The sequence below is a fragment of the Vidua chalybeata genome, chromosome 5, assembly GCF_026979565.1.
Source record: "Vidua chalybeata isolate OUT-0048 chromosome 5, bVidCha1 merged haplotype, whole genome shotgun sequence".
Classification (NCBI taxonomy): Eukaryota; Metazoa; Chordata; class Aves; order Passeriformes; family Viduidae; genus Vidua; species Vidua chalybeata.
Genome location: NC_071534.1, coordinates 21,013,072 through 21,040,717, shown reverse-complemented (window position 1 = coordinate 21,040,717; position 27,646 = coordinate 21,013,072). Strand labels below are relative to the sequence as shown.

Genomic DNA, 27,646 nt, shown 5'->3' with positions numbered 1-27,646 from the left:
AAAAGTTGCTGAGTCCCTTGAACAAGTATTCCACAACTGTCTGCAAGCAAACAAAACACAACAGTTTTAGCTATAGTTTCTGTCTGCTTGTCTTCTCCATTCTTAAAAAGGAGATCTTGGTTCACAGATGTTGTTTTTACTGTTCTATTGTTTAAGGACTTAATACTTGATCCTCTATTCATCCCAAGAACAATTGAATTCACAACATTCTACGTTACACAAGTTTGAATAATGCTAATGTAAACATGCATCTTCCTTGAAACCTCAACATCTCCACAGCTTAGGCTTGATCCATGCTGGTTCCTCTTTTGACTGCTTCTCTGCCAATCACAGCTAAAATACGTTTTCTATTTCTATCCCACGCTTAGTGTGGGCTTGTCAATAAAGGAGATTAACTGGTGATTGCTTTTTGTTGTCTTTGTTGCATACAGCTTTGGTACTGCCATGAAAGGAATCAGTCATGATTGTCATGATTGCTTTCTTGGTAGACTATCTCAGCATCATTACATGACTGGGGATGAACCAATTCAGAAGCTTGTGGCTGCTGAAGGGCTGTCCCTGCTCCTTTGTCCTTCCTTGTCTGGTTTCACCAGCCCTCCAGAGCTGGCCCCAGTTTTCATTCTCACCTGCAGATAAACTGATACAGCTCAGCAACCCTGCGAAAACCTAGGCCAAGAAAAGGAATACATATAAAGATTCTGACAATTTACTGAGCTGAAGTGGCCTGAAGGGTCAGTGAGCATTATGGTTTGAAGAAGCAAAAGGGAGGAGAAAGCAGCACACCCTGCCCAAGAGCAGGATCTGTCCCCTGCCATATCAGCTCAGCTGCCTAGCCTTGCCACACACACTGAAACAGCCAGGCTCTCGATAAATGCAAATGCCAAAATTATTTTCAGAATCTTCAAAGCCATCAAAAATCACCATTTTCTACCTCATCAGAATGATTTTGAAAGAGAACAAACTGTTTGGCTTCTGGTGCACAGTTATGCCGTGCCATCCTTCCCTTTCTGCACACCCAGCTGGGCCTGGATCCTCAGGCATTGCTGCCAGCCCTGCCTGCCAGCCCCGTGGGGCTGGGCTTCCTGTGCAGGGCTTCCACACCAACGGGAAACCCTGTCCTGTGCATTTAACTTCTCGTGGCTGACAGAACTCCAGCGGTGACACCAAACGCAAGAGGTCTGACATAGCTGTACAAGAGGAGGCATGGTCCTCCCTGCCTACGAGATGATGGAGGTACATCGTTTCCTAGATGACAGAATTAAGAGCCTGTGGTTGCAGCAAACAGGCTTGACATCTACTGCAATGGGCTACATCCACCAATGCAAACTGCCCCAGTCTCTTTTCTACCCAAGAGTTGTGCATGTTTGAAGAGGCAAGAGGGAAGGACCTCCTTGGGAGAGAAGAGCAGAGACAATGGCAGCTGACTGCTGAATGGAGGTTTGCTGGGGAGGGGTTTCCTGCTCCATGAAATTCCCTGAAAGAAAGCAGGGCTGTGAGGCAGAAGGACACGTGCTGAGCTCTTCAAGGCTCTGCTGCAGCCATTGCCACAGCTCCTAACACGAGGTCTCTTTTCCCCACTGCTGCAATGGTTACAGCAGGTCCCAGCACTGGAAGGCACTTTTTTTGGTAGCATGCCAGAATTTTCCTGAAGAATGAAAGCAGGAAAAAAAGAACTAGTTCATTTTAACAGTTTATAACTCCTTCAAAGCTGAATCTAATTTAGTGGAACATAAAAAGCACTTTGTTCCCCGATGGTGCTTCGCCTACCAAATGTCAACAGTCTATTGCAAACAATTGAAGTTTTAAGAGCTCCTTAGTGAAAGGTCACAATTTTTGTATGGGAAATGCTAGGCCATCTAAATACAAGGGTCAACACCAAGTGTCCTCATAATAATTTTTTTAAAATTATGTATATACAGGCATGTTTGTATTTTTCAAAAGACATAGGGACTGGCCAAATAAAACAAGTCCCATGCTTAAGTCATCCATGAGGACTAACTCTCTAATCTCTAACCTTGAAGATATGAATCACTGAGCTCACAGACTTGGTTGGCTCACTCAGTGATTACCAAGAACTTCTACTTAGAACTCTGCACAGCCTCTGGAGGACTACCCATCTCCAATGCTCCCCACCATGGTTTAGAAAGTTTACTATGTGACCAAGAGGCCAGCACTCCTTACCACATCAGGTCGTGCAAGAAGCCACCTCCATGAACTGCTCACACACACGACATGCGATGGGAAGTTACACACACACATGCTATTTCAGTCATGCCACAGCAAAGGAGCTATAGAATCTTGTTTTTTCTTACTGGTCTCTTTCCTGGAATGAACTTGACAAGCTTTCAGTTATTTTTAGTAAAGCAGGTAAATGAGAATCAGACCCTCTACAATAGCAGCAGAGAGTGTTGGAAGTAACAGTTTTTAAGAGGCATAAAGATATAGACAGGAGTTATGACCAGAAACTAATCTTCTTGCTTGAACACGATCTACCTTATCATAGATGCAAGGGCATTGTGCAAGGAAAGAGATGTATGCTGTGTGTTTCTTTTCACACAGATGTCATGAAGGCAACAGATTTTTCCAGCTGAGGCCACAGCTACATTAAACATAATAAATTTGAGAGATCTGGCACCAGAAATCTTTTGTCTTCCAAGGCACTGGCAATTTGGTAGGGCCCCTCCTATATGCTCTGTTCCAGCTGGCCCTGACTCCTGTGCCTGTCTAGAGCTTTCAAAATCAGCTCCAAAATGTGCCAGACAAATAACTTAATCCTAAAGATGCAAACAACAGGGAGTACAAGGCAAATTCTCTAGAAATCATGGAACAACAAAAGATAATGAGAGGCATAATGAGACAACCTCATCCCTAAAAGAGTACTCTGTATGTCCAAGCAGTTTCATTAGCCCTACAAAATTCACTTAGACATGAGTCCAATGAGCTATCTAAACTTCAAAGGTGTCAAACAGTCCATTTTTAAAGATGGTCAACATTCAAAATAGCCAAGAAACCAACATCCTGTGCAGGAAACCATGAGGTACATGAGCAAGAGCATTTTATAAGCAGGATAGATCCATGCTACAGAGAGAGTCCTTTCCCTAGATACGAGCTCCATGGGATATACTTTCAGCTAAGCACAACTGGCTCCATCATAGTGTCTATTAGTCAGTGCTTAGTTATGGCAGCATGGGGTCTGCCAGAAGCACACTGTCAGCACACCAACTTCCTCACTCAAAGCTGAGTCACATCTCTTCAAGCAATGGGGCCAATCCATGTCAGCCGAGCTACACCACTATGCTTTGCTGACAGGAAGATGGAAGCATCAAGGATTTATAAACCAAAGCACCACCACAGTTTACCAAGTGAACAGATAATGAACAAGCACCAAGCAGCCCTTAGTAGGGTTGAGCTGTTGCCCAACAAAACAGACATTTTCTGAGAAACCAGACTTTAACAGTAAGCCACACAAAGAGCACAGATTTCTAACAGGATTTACAGACCACAGCCATCACAGAAAAAAAAAAAAACCCCAAAACAAAACATGATGATGAACACAGTTTCTCAGTCATTTGTTGTTCTCTAAATCCCAAATAAAAGATTTTCACATGCAACAGTGGGATGGGGATGAACACTACTGCAGGGCTCCACCCAGAGAGAGATCTTATCACCAGTCTAGCTTCCAGGTCGACACTTCCAGCTCCTTGGTCCTGCTTTGTGCCATTCCCCAGAGGTGTGACTGCAGTGTAACCTAGTACTGATGCTGCACAAAAGGTACTTGGACCCATGCCCACAAAAGCAGCATACATTCCAAAATCAATTTGAGAGTACTTAGCATGTAGACTGAATCCATATGAAACTAGGTCAATAAAAGACAACTCCACGTAATTTTACCCAGGCCTTTTATCCAATTAAATCCAGCTACAGCACAGCACTGTTTACTAAATTACATTCAGCACAGTCTTGCTGCAGACACTCCTAGTAACTCATAAGAAAATCTTAAAAAACTTAGATAAATGCATGATCGAGTCATCACTGCCTTCCAGCAGAGGGTCAGTACAGAAGTTGATAGCAAAGAGCTTTCTCAGAGCAAGACAGACAGTACAAAAGCTATTGGTGGCTGCAGGGGCACAAGCACCCCTGCACATCATGGCCATGCAGAAAAAGCACAATGTTCAAGCAGCACTGAGCAAACAAGTCTTTTTTGAAAGGTGGTTTCAGAAAACACCCAGGTGAAACACATTAATATAATCAGCAGCACCTCTTATAACTCTAACCACACCAGCAGGAACAAACCCCCTCCCTGTGACCAGGGCTCACTGTCATCACAGGGAGAGCTTGGAAACAAGAAAAGCCACAGAGAGACCACTTTGTGCCAGAATATTTCCTCTCCAATAGTGGCACATGGGACTTGTTACATGCAATTCGTGGCCAGTAGCACCAGGAGATGAAAAATCTAAAATACATCCTGAGATCCAGACGACAGAATCTCCTCCTTTGGGTCTCCAATTCACTCAGAAAGCAGAGTCCCCTTAAGCAAGTGTGCTATTGCTGTACTTTGGGCCCAGTGCATCATCACCTGCAGGTCAGAGCTTCTTGTTCTATCATATTATTACCTATACACTTTAACACTTAAACAAGTACTTCTTCCATTGCCCATATTTGTGTGTCGCTAATTACTTCCATGTTTAAATTTATTTACTGGCAAATACAGACTTAAAATTCTACCAAATTATTGCTGACAAAGAGCTGTAGTCTAATTTGTTATTGCTTTAGCCTCAAACTATAGGCCTATGGAGGTGTTTTGCTCTCTTGACACCAGAATGAAGGTGGATGAGAAATTACATCTACCAGGATATTTTAGGAAGTGCAAAGTGACAAAATGTTTCCTCAGAAGCCAAGATTTGAAGGCTGCAAGAACTTCCAAAAGTATCTGAGCTTGCAGAACTCTGTTGCTTGGGTCATACAAAGCAATGGTCTACCACAAACATACATCATAAAGAACCTTGCAGTAAAGAAGGTATGAATATTATCTTTAATCTTATGAATTATGTTTAGATAAGGAAAAGGACAACATTACCTGCCTTAATGTCATACTTTTACATTGTAAAAAAAAAGTGGCTACCATTCTGTCACCTGTAATAAATGACATTATTAATGACTTCATTAAATGAAATTAATTAACTGGGACATAATAGTCACCTCTACAGAAAACATCTATGGGTTATTACTGCTGTAGCTGATAACACACAAAACCCCTTTATCAATTGGGCTGATTATGCTCTCCAGTAGAAAGAGCTAACAGTCTACAAGTAGTAGCTATGGATTGAGCAAGTTTTAATAAAAGCAGGGTCTCCATCTAAAAAGCCAGAGTCTTGAAAAATTCACAGCCTGTACTGTGCTAACCCACCTTCATCTGCAACCCTCATTAACATAGTCCTTATTTTTATCTTACACTTAACCAAAGAGCATTTCACCACAGTAAATTCTGAGAAACATCAATTCTGACTCCTCAAACTGTTTCTCTCACAACAAGTAAGAAAGACTTTGTGCAATGTTCATCCATATGAACTACCAGAACAATCCACTTGCTTGTTGTCTTGGAGACAATTCAAGATTCAGTTTGGGAACAGAAGGATCTTCCTCTTGAAGGCTGTACAGCCCTGCCTCTATCTTCACCAGGAGACTCCAAAGTCCATCCAGCTCAAAAGTCCAGAAATGACCAGACTATCCCAACCAATTTTACATTGGGAGGAGAACTGCGTCTTGAAGCACAAGAGGGAAGGGCTGAAGCTACAAACCATGAGGTGCAAGCACAGACACTATCACAGCACAAAACTGAAAGGACTAGAAATATGTTGAGGGGAAGCATCAAGTTTTCTTCTGCATACACAGTCCAGAAGGGAAGGGAACATCCTACCACCAGTGTAAGAGAACATGGCTACCATCATGTCAGGGGCCTTGCACACTTTAGCCAAAGAATGCCCTTTATAAAATAGACAGTAAGATTTTGAAAAAAGAGTTGTAAATTTGTTTTTAACACAGATGGCAACTCTTCTTCTCCCTGGTAAGCTGTTCCATTGTTCAAATAAATCTCGACGACTATGAATTTTTTTTTCATATTTCAAGGGAAACTGTGTTAAATCTCAGCTACCAACTGGAAAATCTTATGACTGTAAACAAGACCTAAACCCCTTGTTAGTAGGTATCACCCATATTTAAGCATTTGTATAGAAATTACTTACCATCTCCTACCATCCCTTTTTAATAAGCTGAGTAAATAATGTATCTAATACCTTACCAAGTTAAAAAAATCACTCACCTTCCAAGTCCTACTTTATTTCTTTTGGTCTTAAATTCAGATCTGATCTCAGAACTGAATAAAATTATGCAGTCACGGTCTTTTCAATTTGGAACATGAGCAAGATCACAGTCCTCCTTCCACAGGAATTATTGAAGCAACTATCTTCAACAATCACTAGTAGTCTCCCAAATCAGTGTTTTCCAAAGAAAGCTTTCCATCTTAGGAGCACAGACCGGTTCCCACATATTCAGTATTCTGCAATGAGGTGCATCAAACATGTTTTTTTTTTTTTTTATTTATCATCAGTCAACTAGGCATTTCTACTCATTCTCTAACAGTAAGCTTATCTGTCTCTTTCCTCCTCCTCAAATAGTTTTCTAACTGCAAACCTTACCGGCAAGGTTTTAATAGTACCATTTCCATGGGCTGATACAGATACTAAACAAGACAGCGATGGAAACAGATCCCTGGGGAAACTGACAATAGAAACAGTCTTGATCACAGCTATCTCCCAAGTAACTACCACTTTTTATTATCTATCATTAAAGAGGTTTTTAATCCCTCTAATGTGTGTTGTGCTTGAGATAAGTATTATTTTTCTTAAAAACTGATCACTTGGAGAAATTCAATTGGTTGAGCAATGTTTCATTCTATCAGCATTGCTTTGTACAATCTTGTCAAAATAGACAAGACAGCATTTGTCTGCAAAGATGTGTATTACAAAGTTCTGCTAAAAAGACACTAACGTGTTTTTTCATCTTCTAATAGTCTTCTTTAAAATGTTCCAAAATTATTTTTATCTTGGATCAACACACAGATAGACAGTTCTTAGCTCTTTGGATCATCCCTTTCAGTTTTTTTCGATAGTGAACCGTGGTGGGCAGTGTTCCAACCTTCTGCAACTCCCCTAGCTTACAAGAATTGGCTAAACATTAGTATCAATGAATAACGGAGCTCCTTGCTTTGGCTATTATTGTTGGACATACCTTATTTAAAAAACAGCAGATCTTGATATTAGTGAGCACTGTCTCATCCTCCTCTGTTATTAATTATATTGATGAGGTAAAAATACCCCCTCTTAAATTCTAAACACAATCAGTTAGGGGTTGGTTTTGCCCTGTTTTGATTTTTGGTTTTGCTGTTGTTTGTGGAGTTTTTCCCCAAAAATATACAACTACATCCTGATTTTGTACTGTATCCATACATAGACCTTTTATCTTTGCATGTAAAAACCTGAACTTAGGTCACTAATATCTCCATGACTAGCACATTTCCTTTCTCACCTGCTTCTTTGCTTAAGTTTGCACCTATATTCACTGCTATTTACTTCCTCCCCCTCGCCCAAAGTGCAGAATGCTTTGAGTTTTATTACCACAGTTTCAGCATCTGTGGAATCATGCATTCTTGGCCATCAGTATGATGCTGCTGAATACTTTATGGCTTCCATTAATACTTCCCTTTTAAAGGTACCTTCCTGGGCAGTTATCCTGCCCATTGTTTAAACTCCAAGAAACAGACTATTCTAAAGCTCCTTACAGTGCTGCCTGATGCCATAGTCTGTTTGCACAAAGCAAATACAGACAAATAACAATCACTGGTACCTAGGCAACAGTGGGATTTCAGGTCAGCTATTAACTCTTCTTTATCTGCAAGAACAAGGTCAACTATTGATTTATTCCACAGTGGGTGCAGAACTGTGTGCATTAAAAAACTACCAACTCCTAGAAGCTTTCTGAAAGTCTTTTCATTGGCCTCATGAAATGTAAAGTAAATATTACCTGTTTTAAACAGACCATATTATTTGCCTCCCTGTAAAATGCATATATATAAGGAAATATTTGGTCTATTCCTGAGGATATCTCAAACACCTGTTTGAAACGCATTATGGCTGAGAGATGGTCGGAACCCAAATAATTTGAATTTGTTAAGAAATTCTTACATTTGCAGCTCTGCCAAGTGGCGCACACTTAGAAAGCATTATGTAATATGTATTTAATCACACATGGGACAACATGTCTCAAGTCCACCTCTACTCAAGTCTGGACAAAAGCATTAGATATTTTCTGTGCCTCAGGACTGGGCTGACCTCTCACATGCTGTTCCATCCTTGAGGGGACTTCTTTACTCCCTCCCTACCATCACATTTATTTCTTCCTCCACGGCTTTACTGTCTACCCAATTTCTCGCTTTGTACAGTAGCTTGGGAAAATCACTCCAGGCAAGGATTTTGAATCTCTCAGATATGACGTTGAGGAGATGTGACCTGACACACAGAAGGGAGAGGGAGAAGATGGGGGTTACAGGCAAGTCACAGATGAAGACTCAGACAACCATGAGTCCCCTTTAGGAGTAAGGGTAGGTTTCAGTGAGTCACCCAAAGGAAAGCATCCTGATCCTGAAAAAGAAATAGGAGCAAGCAGGATTCAGAGAGCATACTCTCCTGCTCGAGGCTATGAGCATGCTGAGAGAAGCAGCACTGAAAGAAAAAGGAAGATGTGCGAGAATCATTCATTATTTCCTTGGCAAAGTAGCAAAGCCCTCTATTACAGAAAAATGGCACATGGGGTATTATATGTCCCAGAAGATGAACACTCTGCTGGCAGGTATAACTCTCAGTAACCACAGGGCCAGGTGAACTACCTAAAGGTTTTATAAGGAATATATCATTTACCTAGTTAAAATCACATCAATGTGCTGGAACTTGAGATCACGTTTAGAGAAAAAATAAACACCAGAGGAACATTCATACAGCATTATTCCCCATCCCTCCTATGCACAAAAAGGGCACCATGCAGGCCCAAAAAAGGACAAGAAATCTTAAAGCAAGTAGTTAGGGTGCATTTTCTACAAGTCACTTCTTAGGACAGCGGTTCATTTAAACCGCCTGGGTGTCCTAAGCTGCAAAGCATAGGCAAGAGCCACCAGGACAGGTATGTCCTTGTCATTTCCATCTCATCCATGTCTCCTACACCAGGAGCACATGGCAGAAAAGCATCTAGGTGAACAAGTGTGAAAAGGGCTAGTTGTCAATTAAGCACCAGTCCCAGGAGAAGGGACAGCAATGGGGAACACTTAATGTAAGCGACATAGCTCCCAGGAGAGGGGAGCAGCCGTAGCACATAGCAGGATGTGATAAATACAGATTGTAGCAGGTGGTCCAAGAACTGGCTGTGATTTCAGCAACCATTTGTCCAAACCGGATGGAACTGCCTACTGTGCAGCCTTGCAACAGCAAAAAGCAGGCTAGAAAAACCACAAAGCAGAGCAGAAGATTCAGCAATCACAGATTGCCAGGAGATGAATTTAATTCTGAAAACATTCCCACAGGCATCAAGAGTATAACAATAATCTAAGGTATGAACAACATGGAAGCAAACCCAGGCCTCTTGCAACAGAACCACAGATCCATGGTTTTGGCTGGGAACTGACTCCAGAGGTCATTTAGTGCATCCCCTGCTCACAGCAGGTATAATGAGATCTTTTTGGCCGGGTTGGGTCCAGTCAAGTCAGATACCTTCAAGGATGGAGGTTCCACAACCCACCTGGGCAACACGTTCCACTATTTCAGCATCCTCACAAAAACCCTAAAATTTTCCCGGTATCTAATTGATAAATCAAAGGCAAAGAGGCTCTGCAAAGAGACCTAGACAAATTATAGGGCTGGGCGATCACCAACCATATGAAATTTAACAAGGACAAGTGCCAGATTCTGCACCTGGGATGGGGCAACCTTGGATGTACTGACAGATTGGAGAATGAGATGCTGGAGAACAGTGCTGCAGAAAGGGACTGGGGAGCATGGTTGATGGAAAGTTTAGTGTGATGAAAGGCCTGAAATTCACTCTTGTTGAGTACATTAACATTTCCCTCAGCCCATTTCTTCAGCCTGGCCAAGTCCCTCTGAATAGCAGTCATGTCTTTCTGCATTCTGACCACTGTTGTGTTCCTTTTGTACTATCCAAGCTACAGACAGATAAGCCAAATTCTTCTCTCATTTACAGCATTGAAGTCCATGAATTAGACACATTTACAATACTGTAACACTACTCTGCATGCGAGCATGTGCCTTTGTGCATGCATATACACCCACACAGATGGCCCAGGAGATGCAACAACTGAAACAGAAATACTGCAGAATTTGGAGGAGCAGCTGCTATAAATGAGGACCAAGGTATACACTCCAAGCCTAAGGTGACAAGAGCTTTGGGCTTTCCTGACTTTGATTCTTTGGACTACACCTTAAAAAGGCAGCAGCTGTTAACTTCATAAATAATAATAAATATTTCTGAAGACTTTAAAACATGCCATCAATCAAGGATCATATTATAATTATATCAACAAGTCAAATATTCCCTGATGATAATATGACATATAAATAACTTCACCTGAAGGGTGGGTCATGTGACATCTAGCTTGTTTATCCATGTTCACATGGAATGAGTCACCATGTGTACTCACATAAACAAATTCCTCCTCAAAGAGCTTATAAATCAAGAATCATGAACAGCATTCAAGGATTAGGGAAGACAAACTATGTGGTCAAAAGAAATGGAAGGTATATCAGACACAATATAAAATACCATCTGACTTGCACTAGCTTTTCCACATGCAATCACTGCTTGGCAAATTGTCTGCAGCCATCTTTCATCAAAGAAACAGATCACGAGGAAAGAAATACTTCAACATGTTTCTAATGCAACTGAAAAACAGTGTTTTGCAAGTCAGTGTTTAATCCTGGCCTTTACTCAGAAATAAGGTGAGGTTTCATTTTGTTTTGTTTTTTTCCCCAAACCAATTGTTAGATTACACTGAACACTGCTGCTCAGAGAGGTTGTGGGTTGCCCCGAGCAGTGAAGTATGCCCCATCCCTGGAGGTGTTCGTAGCTAGGCTGGATTGAGCTCTAAGCACACCTAGTGAAAGATGTACCAGTCCATGGCAGGGGTGCTTGAACTGGATGATCTTTAACGTCCCTTCCAACCCAAACCATTTTATGATTCTATGAACATCTTAATAGGAAGAACACCATTATAGTTCTCATGTGTATTTACCAGCTAAGTTAAACACTACCAATTGTCCTAATCCTGCAAATATATTAGTGTGCTGACTAAACTGAGGGGGAAGGGCTCTTTTCATTCACACAAATACACAGTACCAGGTGTCCCACCTGTGGAGAAGGAGAATCTGCCAAGCCTGAAGAGGTGCTCATAACTTACCCCAAACATCTGCCGAAGGTCAGGATCTCGAAACCGGAAGGGAATGTTAGAAACATGAAGTCGTTTTGGAGTGGATTTGCTCTCAGTATTCTCACTGCTCTGTGTCTGTGATTGCTGTCCATCTGTCTGTGCCCCTCCTTCCGTCTGCTGAAATCAGAAAAGACAAAAGTGTGGGCATGAGCAGAAATCACACAATCTCCTTTCATGCATCTTGTCTACCTCTACTTAGGTATTAGCACTGCACTTGCAATGGAGCTATTTAGCACCTGACAATTCTTTTGATAACCCAATAGCATTTAACAATCGATCTGTTGTTCTTCCCCTCCCTTTCCATGAGTAAACACTAATGAGATCTCAGCCTCCCTCCCCTCCTATCACCTTCCAGCTTAGTAGATTTGTCTTTGGTTTTCTTAAATTGCTTCTCTCTTTTAGCCCATTCTTCCTCACTTCAGCTGCCACCATATGAAAGCTCTAATGAAGAGATGGATCTTTCATATCCTGGAGCTGGGAGGTAGTACCACCACTCTAATCTCATGTGGCAGGATGTTCATGCAATCATCAAAATCCCACAGCTGAAGTGGCAGCTCTTCACCGGGCCAATACCAGAAGTGCATCCCGAGGCAAAATGGCATCTGCTCTGTCAAGCTCCCTTCAGAGAAACATTACCCTCAAAGAAGATCTATAATTAAATGGTAAAATCCATATAGGAACAGCTTATGGATATCTCTGATTAACTTTTCGCATACATTTAAGTGAGCCCAGGAACAGGAAACAGTCATCACCACTGCAAGACTTATAAAAACTCCAAGTGCTGCTTTTTGCTACCAATTCCACAGCTAAGAAAGGCAATTTGTTCCACTGTTCTCAAGTGCTGACTGGCATGGCAAAGAGAGGTCAAGGGGTACACCAGAGGTATTTGTTCACAGAGAAAGTACAAGAAGCAGGCAGAGGAATAAAGGAGATCTGTGTGCCAGATGAGAGTCTTAATGCCTACACAGAGATTACTGGCAGGAGAAAAGTAAGGAATAGAACCTTGTAAGGAATAGAGCCGCTTGTGTGAGCTTAGACTGAAAAGTGCTAAAATTTGAGCACAGCACCAAATATATGAGGTACAACCCCTTTGCAAAAAGGCTTGATGAGAAAATAGCATTTTTTGCACTTCAGTCAGAAAGATGACCTCAAAACCTCAGAGACACAGAACAAAGCAGACTACAATTTAGTCGGTTTTATTGCTCTTGTCCCTTTCCAACTGCATTCATTGACAGGGCAAGGTATTCAAAGAGCACCCACCCACTCACTCTGTCTCCTGCTGCTTGCCTCAGACTCCTAGGAGTCAAGCTTTGACTACCCATGAGATGCATTTTTAAGTGTAATTTCAACTCTTTAGATGCCAACCTGACTTCCTCCTTAACCCATCAAGTAAAAAGAAGTCCTACAGTAAGGCAAGGACAGTAATTGCTAAGTCAGTCTTTTTAAGGCACTTTCAAGAAAACATGTGGGCCTTAAAGATGTAAGAGTAAGGGTGAGGTTTTTGCTGGTTTGGGTCCTTTTTTCCTCCTGTTTTAAATATGCAATTTGTGTAACAAAGATGAAAGAAATCTGAGGGGAGTTGCCCACACCAATTCCCCACCCACTGACTGGACTTGCTAGGCTGCTCTGCACATCATTCAATATACAGCACTTCACAAACATTTGGAAACATCTCTTCACAGACAAACTCAATTGGCAACACTAAGAAAGTATCTTCTGCCCAGAAATACCACTTAAAGATATGACCTTGAACTTGCATATTATTACAAAGCAAGTGTATATACAAAGACAAGAGCAAGCAAACAGTAAGCACTGGGATCTTGTCATGCTGAGCAGAGCAGTGGTAGCTTTCCATTTCATTTCAGTAGAGCTGTGTATGCACAAAACATGTTTCATCTGGTTAACATAAATTATCTATGATAGGAAGAATGACAAATACTGCCCTGACACGTAAGTCTGCTTCCCATAGCTGTGCAAGTCTCAGGAGAAGCCTTGTAGAATGAAGCATTTTTATTTGTCTAAGACTCATTCACCCCCCCACAAACATCAAATTTTTGAGAAAATCTTCAGAAACTTCCTTTTGATCTTATCCAAAAGCTGTCCCCTGCATGTTCGACCTCTTCTCCTTCCCTCACCTCTATGACAAAAAGGCTCTTCAAACTTAGAGAGAGTACACCCTAGGGGAAGAATCAATGCAGCTGGCTTGCAATTAAATCACACCACGCTACTTAGTGGTTTTATTTTTATGCCTCCATCAGAGTCCTCTGCTCCTCGGGGCAAATCAGCCCAAGGAGGACAAAACACAGGAGTAGCTTATCTATTACCACTGCGTACAACACCTGCAAGTGAGTACTCCAAAGTAACTTCCAAATATCACCAATATTCCTGCTAAAAGGGACAGCTACATTAAAATATAGGTTGCACAGGACTGGATCTGATGTTTCCACAGGGGAGGAAGCCAGAATGTTGTTTGTACTCCTCTCCCATCCATTTGTTCCCAGGCAGAGGGCAGAACTCCTTTCTTACCAAGGGTGCAATGTATCATGTACAGTGGCCTATTCAAAAGGACTCACAGCTGTTCCTGCATATGGCAGAGAGCTGCTGCCACACAGGAGTCATTCTGCAGCACGTGAGATGTGTACAGTGAGACAAATGCTTCAAAGAGAATAAATGATAGAAGGAAAAAGGGATCTTGGTCCACTCTTACTTTTTTAACTGCACTGCGAGACTCCGAATGCTTTTCATGCTTTCACATAGCCTGATTTTTCAGTAGTCGTATAAAATTAAATATCATCTTCTCTATGCTGTAGCTCATCTCTATCATGATGGCCCTAAGGTAAGATCTGAACTTTCCACCACTGTAACATTAGCTCAATACATTTGTCCACTGCCACATATTCAGCTACAACATAAATGAAAAGACCAGTCTCTTCAGATTTTTCTTTCCTTTTGCAGTCATTCCTTGGCTTAATTCATTAGGAAGGAGATGAAAGCAAGGGCCTGGAGCCTGTTCTCAGGCACCACATAACAGAGCCTGGCAGAGTGCTACTCTGACCAAATGAGATGATGAAAGCCCTCATTTCACCAAGTGCTCACTCCCCACCTTGACTCCTTCCCCACAAGGCGTTCAAGCTCCTTCTGGCCTTGTGTCAGCATTTCCCAGTGAAGCAAGAGACCTCTCCCTTCTCTAGAGAGTCAGCTCAGAAGGGCACTAATACACATTCCCTAGGTCTCAATGCCTCTCATCAAGCTATACAGACATGCTGCAGCAAAGGTCTCACATTTAGGACCAGTACTGGATTCACTGCACCTCCCTAGCATAGCCTTTGTAACATGCACTGATGCAGGTGATAATGCCATTCATGCCTGCACATGAACGCTTTGAGCTCTGCTCAAGGTCACTGAGAAGTACATCAGAGCTCAGGACAGCAAAGCATGTGCTTCAGTTTTAACTGCTTACTGCCTCTGCCCCCAGGTCAGCTCCTCCTTTACACCTGCCAGCAGCAAGGAAACACTAAGCAAGAAGAGGCAGCTGCAAGAAGCATGGATTATACTCGTGCACATACACATGTAAAAGGGGAGGAGGACACCTGGCAACAGGAGGGTGTTCCAAAAGGTTTGGGGGCAGCTCTACAACCACCTTCTCACCTCTCAATTGGTCTCCTCTATCCTAATGCAGGTGATGAACAACCAATTGCTGAGGATTTCCCCTCAGTAGCAGGGAGGAAGGGGCTCCAGCACCACCTGAACTCCAAGCAGATCTCCATCTGAATGGCTAGAGAGGGGGATGCCTTCCCAGTGAGCCAGACAAGCACTGGTGCAACACACCAACACAGAGATTATTAATACCCAGCACATTCTGTTTCCATCCCCCACTTGCTTCTAGAGCTGGAATCACTTCAGATCCAAGTTCAAGACAAACAAAAAACAACCCCCCATTCTCTCCCCCAGGAAGCAGGCAGTCCAAAATGTTGTGAATCATACTGAGGAGGTTAAGAGCCATAAATCATTGCAAAGAAAATATTTACAAAATACAAACTGTAACTAATAACTATATTTAAAAGGGGATTTGGGTGGGTTACAAAATCTAGTAGACAGACTGTGCTCACTCCACCGCTCCTTGATCACTCTTAGATCCAAAAAAAGCCAAAACCAAACACCCAACCTTGTTTGGATCAAGAGCTTGAAGAACTATGGAGACAAGGAACAAAAGCTACAACTGAAAGAAGGCAATCTTCCCACCACAAAGCAGAGCACAGATAATGTGGAAAAATTTCTACAACTTCTAATGAAGAACTTGTATCAAAACAACCAGTCGCCCACCAATGAACAGATACCTACTGAGGAGGTTTCATGGAAAAACAAGTGAAGAATTAGGCCCTAGACACAAAATCCATCTCCTTCCCCACCACACTCTACTAAAGTAGGTTTGAGGTCCCACATATCCAACAGCAAATGCCATGGGAACTTCAGCTGCTTAAACATTTGTTCAGCAGACAGAAGACCTTAAGGCTAATTATAATTTCTCAACAGCAGTAAATCTAATTTTACATTCATATCCATGTACTTGGTTTTTCAGAGATGCCAGCAGCGTTATATTAAAAAAAAATTGGGGGCTACTTACTCGCAAATTAACTATTATCCAAAATATTCTGTATGCTAAAAAAAAGGGAACAAAAATTCTAAGAACATACCAATTAACTTCTATAAGGGTTTTTACTATTTTACATACAGTCAGGTGAATTTAGGGTATATTTATTCAGATATATATTTTTTGTTAGTTACCTATTTTCAGACATTATGAAGCTTAAGTCATTTTATTCACTTTCCTCATTAAAGACATACCTCACAGAACACAAACCTAACATGGCAAAGCACATAGGGAGCTTTGCTATCTGTGCTGCACAATACCTCTGATGTGTCCAGTAACATTTTCAACTCAAAGATGGGTATTTGTAACAGTATTCTTTAGTGCTTTTTTCTTTTCCCTCTCAATGAAGGAGTGAAATGGAGCCCCCTGAAAGACTTGCTCTGCTGTTCAGATTGTCAAACCTTTTGTGAGCAGTTCCAACCCATTCCTCACAAAATAGGGATGCCCTGACAAGGTGAAGGAGACAGCAAAATTTCCCAAGCTAGTGGTCACCCCTGGACTGCTCCACTGACAGCAGCAGAAGAACTGCCACACAGTGACAGACTTAAGATGATACATCCAGCCCATTAGGTTAGTTCTAACAGCAGCCAAATACGTGGCATCTGCGGAAGGATGCAAGAACAAGGCAAATGCTCACTGACTTTTCTCCAGCAAACTAAGCCAGCTGATGTCTCAACTTGCAAAGCATCCTGTGGACAAGAGCTAATTTCTTCATTATATGGAAAAAATAAGTACTAAACCTTGCTCTTTTTTTCATACATGGCACCCAGTTATTTCCCACCTGCATCCTAGTAAGTGAAAATGGGAAAGCTCCATATTTTAGTTGCCTTACCATCCAATCTTCTATGTACTTGTCATATACCTTTATTCCTGACAGCTCTTTCTGTAAGTGAAGATTTCATTTCTTCGCATAAAAAACCTGCTACATCCCTTTCATCATCACTTTTATCCTTCCCTGTACTTCTGCTAGATCTGCTAAAACCTTCGAGAGATACACAGAATTACCACAGCTATATACTCTAACGTAATGATATTTGTTGATTTATTTCCCATTTCTCATTTTTAAATCTGCCTCACTAGACACAAGTCTGCAAGTGCTGACAATCTGCCTCATATTCAAAGCAAACTCTTGATGTAAATGTCAGGGTTTGCAACCTCAAGACAGCAATTTCTAAAGCTGAGTTGGCCGAACAATCAGCAGCAAACTACTTATTTGAAGCTAGTTCTTCCTCATGTCTACCTGTTCAGCAGTATCAGAAAATAACTGATGATATTCATTAAACGGATTCCTCACCTGAAATACCTCACATGAGCAATTGTTTTAATTACTAAAGGGATGAAAAGTAATTACAGAGGAAAATTCTGCAAATTCTGTCTAGACAAGAAATACCCAAGGGGAAGTCATCATTATAACATCGTTCATGTGTTGCAAAAGTCAGTTGAGGAATCCTTGGTGTTGTTGGCTCTCTTCTGTCTAAGCCCTTGCTAGATGTATGAGGCACAGCCAGATGACCAAGCACCTTCCCTATCTTGCTTCTGAACATGACACATATGGGCCCCCCACCACAAATGTGTCTTTTCTGAGAATATGAAAGTCAATACCCCTTTATGGTATAGCGGATGAGTTAAATACGTTTCAGTACAGCACATCAAGAAGCAGAGACACGATGCTCTGTAATTAAATAATGCTTCATACTGGTTCACGACAACGTCCGAGGCGACAGCACCTGCCATTTTCATGAGAAGTAATTTACATAAACTTATTCCTCTACTTTTATACCTCCAGCTGCATTCCATAATTTATACAGACATACAAATTCTTCCCTCTGACATTAACAAGAGAAACAAGTTGAATAATCAGCTTGCAGTAGTAAGTGCATTGCATTTACTATCAAGCAAGCTTTTTTAGTTCAGCACATGATTAATCTTCCCTCTGCGGGTAGAGTACCAGGAGATGCAGAGAGCTGACAATTGCTCTCAGCTTCTGGCCATGCTCTCCACACGCTTACCTTGCAACAACAGCATTTGCTGGATCCCTCCAAGAGCTGCTCTAATTCATTAACCCAGCAAAAGAATTGGACAGCTTTCTGCCAGGTCAGTGAATTAAAGTGGCTCACGTAAGGAATGCCAGAGACAGTAAATATGAGTGGGAGTTTGTGCTTGGAGCCAGACCTCTCCCTTCTGACAGCAGTGAATCACTTAGATCAGCTCAGCTGCCAGAGGTACTGCAGCCTAATTAGCATCTCCCCTTGCAGCTAACTGTGCTGGGTGTTTCCACTAGGGATAAGAGCACTAAGGTAAATGAACAAGGGGGAAGGGGGAAGAAACCAGGCAGCCCAGCACCATAAGTGAAATGCTGAGCATTAACTGTTTAAGAGAAGGGCTGCAACAGGCAGACCAAGTAGGCCAAATAAGGTCCTGTACCTCAGCCTATTTTTAATTCAGGTCTTTCAGCTGTGCTTTGGGACAGTATTGAGAGAAAGGACAGCCGCTTGGACATGAAGACCGAGAGGTCTTCCTGCCACATGCCAGGCAAAAAACAAAGCCCACAGATGAGACCTGATCCTAAAATAGAGATTCCAAAATATGAAGCTGTTTGTGTTACACCAACTACTGTGCCAATTTTGTTTCCATGCCCCAATCCTGAGACTCTGAATGCTTTCCACTACATTCAGACCTCCATAACCAAGCTCATCCTCAGCTCATGACACCAACCAGTCATTCCCCTTTGTTCAGGGTTTTAGACTGCATAGGAAGGCATGGACTTCGATTCTCAAGGTTTATTTTACAGAAGTTCACTGCTGATCTTTGACCTCAGGCTTCCAGACCACTGTCTTTTCATTCAGACACTACCACTAATTTCAAATCATTCTAGCTAACTAGCCAAGTTTCTATGAAAAGGTGCTCCCACACTGTGTCTTAAGGACGTTGTTACAGACCACATTACATTGCTGTGTAACATCATAACAACAAGATCAAACCCTCTTTCTATTAGTGACCTTTAAGCTACCCCCATGCTCTTTGTTACTTTTGCAATTATCCTAAAGGCTATTAGCCTGAAAAACAGGAAAGGGCCCTATCTGACCACACCTTTTGCTATCTCTCTCTGTCCTGCCAACACGACCAATCACAGGCCTTGCCCTTAAAAGCAAGCAGGGAACTTATCTGTCTGGCTGAAGGAATTTCTGAATCATCCCATGGGAGCAAAGGCTTCAAGTCAGCAGCTAAAAAATCCACTGGCTGTTGAGTCTGGGGTATCACCTTCACACACATGACAGCAGCTGTGCTTGCCAGTCACAATAATGGGAGGGAAGGCTCATACCTCACCTGTGATGGCTTTTTACTCTATTAAAGTTAGCACTGTTGTTTGAGAAGATGGTAAAATGGTTAAAGGAGAAGATGCCTTAAAGCATAACAGTCTAGTCCACATGGACTGAACATGTGTGTCAAACAAGTAATAGCCAACACACAGGATGGACAAAATGTTTACCATTAGCTGTAGATGTTAGGATGAACAGGATGAACCTGTTCTGCTGTATTTTAACAGCATTCTTTAACTTGAGTAACTACTGAGCCTTCTTGCTTCCCCTAGGTCCTACATCATTAATTAGAATACCAAGGAGAAGAAAAGTTACAAGGAATTACATCCTAAGGCAGCCCACAGAATCAAAGTAACTTCACAGAGGAGTCCTAAACAGAAAGATAAAGAGACTTGGAAGATCCAAGTGGATGTGAAAGTCTGGCATGTGAAAAGCCCCTGGATAAAGCAATTTACCCCTGCTCCCACAGGTTTCTTCATGTGCCACCATCTGGGATCCTCTGGGTTTGATCAGTCCCAGGCATAGCAGCCACAGCAACACTCTTGTGTGTGCTCTTAGCCTTTCTCAACCAGCTATGGCCACAAGCCTGACTCTGCATGCTCAGCTTGCATGTCTTTAACCACATCAAATGGTCACTCCAGACATGCACACCTGTTTCCAACAGCCAGTACAAGTGCTATGTGTTATTCAGCCTGTTTCTTGGATAACCCCCTGCCAGTCAGGCTCCTTCCACAGACTCCTGGCAACACCACTGCCTGCCAGCAGTCTCCCAGCAACACTCCCTCCTACACAGATGGGCTCCCAGTTCCTCCTCACAGGCTAGCCACAGGCTGTGGGCTCCTTGAAGCCAGCATCAGTTGATGAAACACAGAGCTTGGCCCTGCAGAGCCACAGAGATTGCTCCTAATATGGAAGAGGAGAAGGAAGGCTGGCAAGAGCTTACATCCAAGGTCAAGGCTAACATCATTTCCATTAAAAAGAAATGCTCTTAAGCGCTGGACAAGGATGGGAACGGAAAAAAAAACACATGGGGAAAGCCACTGCCCTGTTTTTTATTCCCTTTTTCCAGCTTCCTCATCCAATTGGCAGTGCCTGAGGTAATTGTTTGCTGGAGATGGGCAACCCAAATCTTATGTGTTGGAATGGTATCGGACAATCTGATCCTAAAATGATGACTTGCATTTCTGCACACTGCATCAGCTCTTAGTTTTATTTCCTGTGTGGTCTTTCCTTATCTGCTTTTTTTGCCAAGCAAGGCACCCTAAGTTCCTTTTGCACACTACCCATGTGCCTTACAGAGTGTGTACTTTTTCTTTTTCAAGATGCCGAAGTTGTGGCATTCCCAGGAAGAAATCCAAGGTATCTTATCAAAGTCATGACCAATGGCACCAACTATGCAGCCACTGCCCACTGCAGAAGGAGCAGAAGCACACATCAGGAACCATGAGCATTTGAGCTGGCACCATCAGTTCCTCCAACTGTTGGCACTGAATTAATTCAGTATTTACCAGAGGAAAAAAAAATAATCTCTACAACCCAAACACCAACTACAAGTAAAACTGAAAGCATTAACAGATTAAATCCGCCCCTGAGCGCCAAAGGCTCTCACCATAAGGCTCTTTATTAGGAAGTTAAGTCTTAACAAGTGGCTTAAGGGGTGGATAAAGCTTTTCCTGGGATAATCTGCCAGCATGTTGCCCAGTGCCAGTTCCAAGCCATGGAAAGAAGAAAGAAAATATATAAGGTGATTAAAATCTTGGTTTGGCAAATGGATGACCAGTAACTGAGAGCTCATCTCCTGTCCTTGCTCCCTGAAGCTCCCTGCTGTCTTCAGAAAGTCAAAGAAAAGTAATTTTCTACTCTGTTAGCTTCCTGAAAACAAAACCACATTGGGATTACACCTAAAATGCATGTGCTTACCCTAATTCTTTGTACTGTCAACCCTCCAGAATTTGCCTCCATCACATCTATTTGAACCATTCGCCAATTAACACAAAGTAATTAACACTTTTGTAAGAGACTGTCTTTGGACAACGCCACTGTGGTAAAACCATCATGATCATGATTTCAAGTACTACTGCTCTCTGCAGGCACCAATTTACAAGGGGAACATGCAAAAGGAGAAACCCAGTAATGGAAGGGCAGAAGCCACATTTTTTTATAATTCTCTCCTTTCAAGTCTACCGCTGGTTTGCTGCACACTTGAGAAACAGCAATCTAATCAGTGGCTGCTTTTCCCCAAAGCACTGTGCTGTTCTGGCTGGGCACCCTGTGCACTTACTGCAAGAGATCCGTTCTGCGTGCTGGCCGTGTTCGTGCTCTGCTCTCCATGCGGCTGCGTGCTTCCGTAGAGTGTCAGATTGTGCTCGCTGGTCTGGCCTGCATAGTCCTGAGTGTGTGGCACCCCATACTCTGTGGGAATCCCATTCTGTGGGGGTGGCGGAAATGGGATTGTGGTGAATGGCTGCACCATTGCATCAGGAGTTGCTGATGGCTCCTGGTTACCCTTAAGAAAGGAAAAAGGAGAAAACAGCTTTATACTACAGAAGATAGATCAAAACATCAGCCTGAGAAACAACACACACGTTCATGTGAATATCCCACCCACCGTCACCATAGTATTCCACAGTCTTCTATTATCTCTCCTATCAAAAAGCACATGCCTTGCTCCTCTGAGCCATGACACTGTTTTCTTAATCTTTTCAGGGCAATTTTCTTGCTACTGGGTGGCTTATAGCGAACAAATTACAGGGTTTGCAGATTGTATACCCCTGTGATCTCACACAAAGCTTTACACACAGTAAGGTATTATTTCAGAAGAGGGAAGAGGCACTCACACATTGGAACAGAGAAAGAAACACCGAAGAACAGGGTTTCTCAACATCCCTAAAAATACCATAACTGGGTCCATCTCCTCCAGCCTGACCCTCATCGCTCACAAGCAACCCCACAAGCAAGCACATCATATGGTTCAGAGCACACCTCTCTGCTACATTACAGTGATAAAAAGTACAGTTTTTAAAATCCATCAGGAGGCAGAAGCCCCATCCTTTGCCCTGACAGCACTGTGCACACAGCACAGGTATCTGTTGCTGGAATATCCTATTTGCTTCTTGCTGGCCATGCAGGAGACACCCAAGAGCTGTAGGGAAACAAGCTGAGATCGCAAGCCAGCGGCACAGTCACTCTTTCCCAATCCTGAGCATCTCTACAATCACGCAAGGCATTAATTACCCACTCCTGCCTGAGCTTAGGGTATCCCACAGAGACCTCTTGCATAGTGGACTTCTTAGAAGCTTTTAGCGCTCTCTTAGATGTAGCTAACACCAATCAGATGGCTCAGAAACAAAGAACTGACCATGCAAAAGATATCCCCAGAAGACAATAGAACTGCTACCCCACCATGTCAGAAAACCACAAGAAGGAAGCAAAAAAGCATGCAGCCCTACAGCCTCTGCAGGGATCTCACCAAGGGGAGAGCTGCATTCAGCCACCCGGGGTGAAGGAGAACAGCCTTGACATTGAAGCCCAACCCTGGGAAGCCCAGGCTGCTGCACCGCTCCTACTGCTTTCACCGTCGCAGCAGAAAAAAAATCCACAGAAAAGATTTATGATAGGAGGGATGTTTGATTTATGTGCATGTCAACAGACTAATCCTGATTTTAAATTTTGGCTGCTGTTCCAGCCCTGGGTCCTCCCCCACAAAGCCTGGAGGTGCTCGAGGCTATTCTGACACCAGCATGCTTAAATCAATGGAGTAAAAGCGAAACAGACCTTATCCCGTGGATAGGAAAGGCAGAGTGGGAATTACCAAGCAGCAGCCTTTCAGCAGAGAGCATGCAGGGGCTGACGGACCTCCAAAGAAGCTGGACAAACCTTTCAGTCCCTTTATCAGCCTACCTGCAGCTTTCCCTTCCGGGCGGAGGAAACAATGATAAACGCAGTGCACCTCCAGCCAGCACCAGGTCATTCAGACACTGGCTGAATCCCAAATTTGCTCTGACATTAGTCTATCTGGTCTGCCTCCCCTGGGGGCCACGTGGCCACGCACTCCTGCAGCTGGGGAGAAGGAGAGGGAAGGGCATTCAATACCACTTAGCAGAGCCGAGCTGCAGCCTTGGCCCGTGCTGAAGAACGGACGGTTTCAAGTCCAGCCTTGCTGGCTGCAGGAACACAAACTCCGCAGCCTTATCTGAGAAAGAAGAATTCAGGCGAGCATGCCAGCCGTGGCCAGTGCTCAGCTCCTTGCACGCACTCCCCCAAGCAGTTGCAGCCCTGTGTCGCGTGCTCGCAGCTCTGCGGAGGTTTTTTCACGCACCAAGCACATTTTCTGAAAGCAGGACAGGATTTTTGTTTCCCCGTCAAAAAAGGAGGGCAGCTCCACCAGCCCTCCAGTTCTGCTCATTCCTTTGCTATTCTCAGCTTCAAAGCAAGCCAATTCTGACTCGATCATCAAGATCTGCAGAGCGAGTTCTAAAGCATTAGGCAGGACAGGCAGAATGATGGCCATCCCACTGCAAACCAGGTATCAGGAATCCTACTGCTCACCTGCTCAGGGCTGTTTATCCCCTGACATGACAGCTCCATTCTGTCCATGTACTGTCTCCTTTCCAAGCTCTTCTGTTTACAGTATTTCATTGTATTTGATGGTCTGCGTTCTTCCGTACAGCCCACATTGTCTGCCCCCCTTTCTTACGTTTCAAATAGGAGCTAAATAGGAAACTGACTTTTTCTTTTCAATGAAAAAATTTTCCACGCGAAAAATGGAGGAGCAGAAACTATTTGCAGTCTTCTCAGAACAAGCTAGATTTCCAAACCAGCAGCATCCCAGGTCAGAGGAAGAGAATGCTGATTAGCCCCAAACAGAACCTATTCTGCCATCCTGTCAGCAGTGCAGGCCTGCTCCCCAAAGGACATAGTTCAGCATTCTGTACAACCTCACTCTTAGACTGTTTAAAATGCCAGCCCAGGAATCTTACATAATTTTATTTTCAATGTTTTTATCCCTCAGTTAATACTATTCCTTCCAGTTTAAATGCATTTCAACCTTTTAAGTATTTTCTCTCCTTTCCTCAATTACCTATCTGCAAATGTTTGAAGGATGAAAAATGCTTACTCTCTCCTCTGTTGCTTGTGGCATTTTGATAATACATATTTATTTTGAGTTTAATCACACCTCTCAAGCCAAAATAGACTGGTAACTTTATTTATTACTTCTCTCTGACCTTCCTAAGGCTTTTCAAAGAAGGATTTCTGGTGCAGAATAAAATGTTTTGTCACTCCCCCACTCCTCAAACCACACTAACATGCAAAAATCGTGTCTTTTATTACAAATGCATCCTTCATTTAATGTCTCAGGTTATCTGGAGATCTATCATTATTATATTTGTCCAGGTTTCATCATCCCATGGAGTACATGTATCTCAAATTATTTTACTCTTGATATGATTATGGACATATTTCCCGTCTAATTTTTTTTTTGTAATTTTAATTTCCTTTGATGCTTTAGAATTACTTTTTCCCGTTTCCACTAGCGTCAACAGAAAAGGACTCCTGATGAGATCTCTGCAGGTTTCACAGCATACTGATATCCTCCAAACCCAGAGGAGATTCTACCTCTTCTGTTATTCTACCAAATTTCAACATTTACACAACACTTCATATTTTCAAGAGCTAACACAGAACACACACAAATCCCATTAATTTTCAAATACAGAACCTGAACACCTTCCCCTACTTCTAAACCACCACGTAAAATTCTGCTGGGGTGCTGCTTGTCACACTTCTCAGGACGCATAGAGAGAATGGAGAAACCCTCACATTTCCAGGTAAAGGAAAGTATTTTGTCTCTCCAATCTTGACATACCTCACTGCATTTTCAGTCCCGCCTGTTTGAGCTCACGAAGATGTCTTAAAAATTTACTCAAATGCAACAAGAAACCCAGATAATGATGTCCAAGAGCAGTCACCAGCCCCAAACTTACACAAGGATGCCATCACAGGACTAGGAAAACCTGGATGCAGCTCCCCACAAAAACTACTACCATCTTAAACTTCTGTGATGGTATCAAGTAAATTTTAATCCATGTTGAAGAGCAGACAGACACTCTCTTGGCCACAATGCATCAGGCTGGCAGTCTCCAGGAGGTGAGTGTGAGGGACATTTGTTTGCAGGAATAATTTTGGCAGCTCCAGATTAACTGATTAGCTCTGCCAGTTTGTGCTGCCATGCACCAACCATGATACTTGCCATCCCATGCTCAAACTGGGAAAGGCTATTCAGTGCAAGTGAAACAGTGCAATTAACACACATTCCTTAAAAAAAAAAAACCCCACACTTCAGTACAATATATGCTGGCCTATAGTTCAAAGAAAAGCAATAATTCCTGAGTTTTCTATTCCTCTGATGCTCTGTTTCCACAGAAATCATTCATTCACATCAGGTAGGAATTCAAAGCAGCTGCCCCCTTGCAAAATGTTGATATCTGATTCATGAGCACCCAAGCCCTCAGGGTACAAGAAGAATATGGTTACCCATCTGGACTCTGCTTTCAGGTCCCTATTCTCAGCCCTACAAAGGTCCAGTCACGTCCTTGCAGGTGCCCACTTAAGTCAGGGGTTTGCCTACACAGATCAGTACAAACCCATCCCACACTTTGTTTAAAAAACAAACGAGCTAAAGAAGAAGTGAAAAATCCCTAATGGGGACACATTTCTAAGAGCTTATGCAGCTTTAAGTTAATTAATGAACTTTGCAGCTCCAAGCTAAGCGGAGGAACGATGAGTAACCGATGAGTAACTGCACGTGGAGATACCTTGCGGAAGGGTGGGAGCTGGGGACAACAATTCAACAAGGAGCATCGTGGTTCAGCAAATGTGGCACAGGATGAATTCTTTCAGCAGACAGCAGGTGGTGATCCAAGATCACGGCACTGAAGCACCAAGAGCAAACACCAGAAATGCACACAAAGGCCTCCTGCTTCCATAAAACTGTCAAAGATCAGTCTGTTCTGTGAAGGAGTGGTTTTGTTTTCCTCATTACAGAAACGGGTGTAAGTAGAGGGATATGAAAGGAGCCTTATAGCAATGCAGTTCCAGATCTCTTCTATATTGCTATGCCATCATATGCATAGATAGTAAAGCCTAACCAGCCAAATAAAAATTATACTCCTGGTAAAGCTAAACTAGTAAAATTTCTGTGTGGACGTGGCAAACTGCCACAAGGTAACAACTGGTCTGTGCGATCCATAACCCCACTGTGAGTCATCAGCACCACAGAAAGGTGCAGGGAAATGGTATAGCACATAAACATCAAACAATCTCTTAAAAATGCCTTTGAACTCTGCTAACCCCCAAATCATTGGGATGTGGGTATAAGCCTTTTAGTGGAATGGGGTTTCTAACACGTATGTCTTCACTGAACTAATTTTGTGAATCCTCGAAGCAACTGACTTGCAGCTAACGGAGGCAATTAACCTGTTTGTGAAGACCAGAGTTCCAGGCTACGACTGTTTGCTCTCTGCACTAACCTAATCCCTTCTGTAAACAGCAAAAATGTTTGGAGCTGGGATCTGAAGAGCCTGTCAGGAAGCTGGAGCTGCTGCCCACCCTCAGCTCTCTGTAAGAAAGGGATCCTTCTGAGTGAAGGGAATGTGGGGACCCTGCTGTCTCTCCTAGAACCCAGGTCACAGCTTCCTGTCAGGGATGCAAACATCACACATGCAAAGCACTGCTCCCTGGCTGTACAAGGCTGCTGCTTAGGAGCATGAGAATAATAAATTAATTACTTAATAATGGGCTGTGTTCCCCCCCCACCCCCACCTTCTCACAGATCAACAAAAGCTGCAGTAGCAGGGTCTCTTTCCCAGTCCCTTCCAATACAGTCTCCCTTCCCAGTTCTCAGCTGCAGCTTCAGAGAGGCTCTGGCTGGAGCTGCCACTGTCCCACCTCCAGCTGTGTGCTCCTACCCTCTCTCCCCTGCCAGCCTGCCCACCACTGAGCCCTTTCAGAACACATCCCAGGAAAAAAAAAATACTCACTTTTTTTTGCCAGGTTAGTTTTGTTCCCAGTTAAGAGCGTTGAAACAGCTTGGCAAGGAGCTGGAGGAGAAGCAGAGCCAGAAAGGACGGG

The 27,646-nt window shown here is 42.9% G+C and overlaps 1 protein-coding gene across 10 annotated transcripts in view; it reads right to left on the bottom strand.

Annotated features, from left to right (window-relative positions):
• The window catches only part of RBFOX2 (RNA binding fox-1 homolog 2), a 170,832-nt gene that overhangs the window by 39,002 nt on the left and 104,184 nt on the right, over positions 1-27,646 (bottom strand). For all 10 annotated transcript variants that reach the window (XR_008430882.1, XM_053942414.1, XM_053942405.1 and 7 more), the window contains 2 exons: positions 21,798-22,022; positions 11,516-11,662 (listed from right to left, as the gene is read on the bottom strand). Coding sequence is in view for 9 of the 10 variants with exons in the window: in XM_053942414.1 (XP_053798389.1) it covers positions 11,516-11,662; positions 21,798-22,022 (372 nt within the window). In the remaining variant the exon portion in view is untranslated. The remainder of the gene's footprint in view (positions 1-11,515; positions 11,663-21,797; positions 22,023-27,646) is intronic.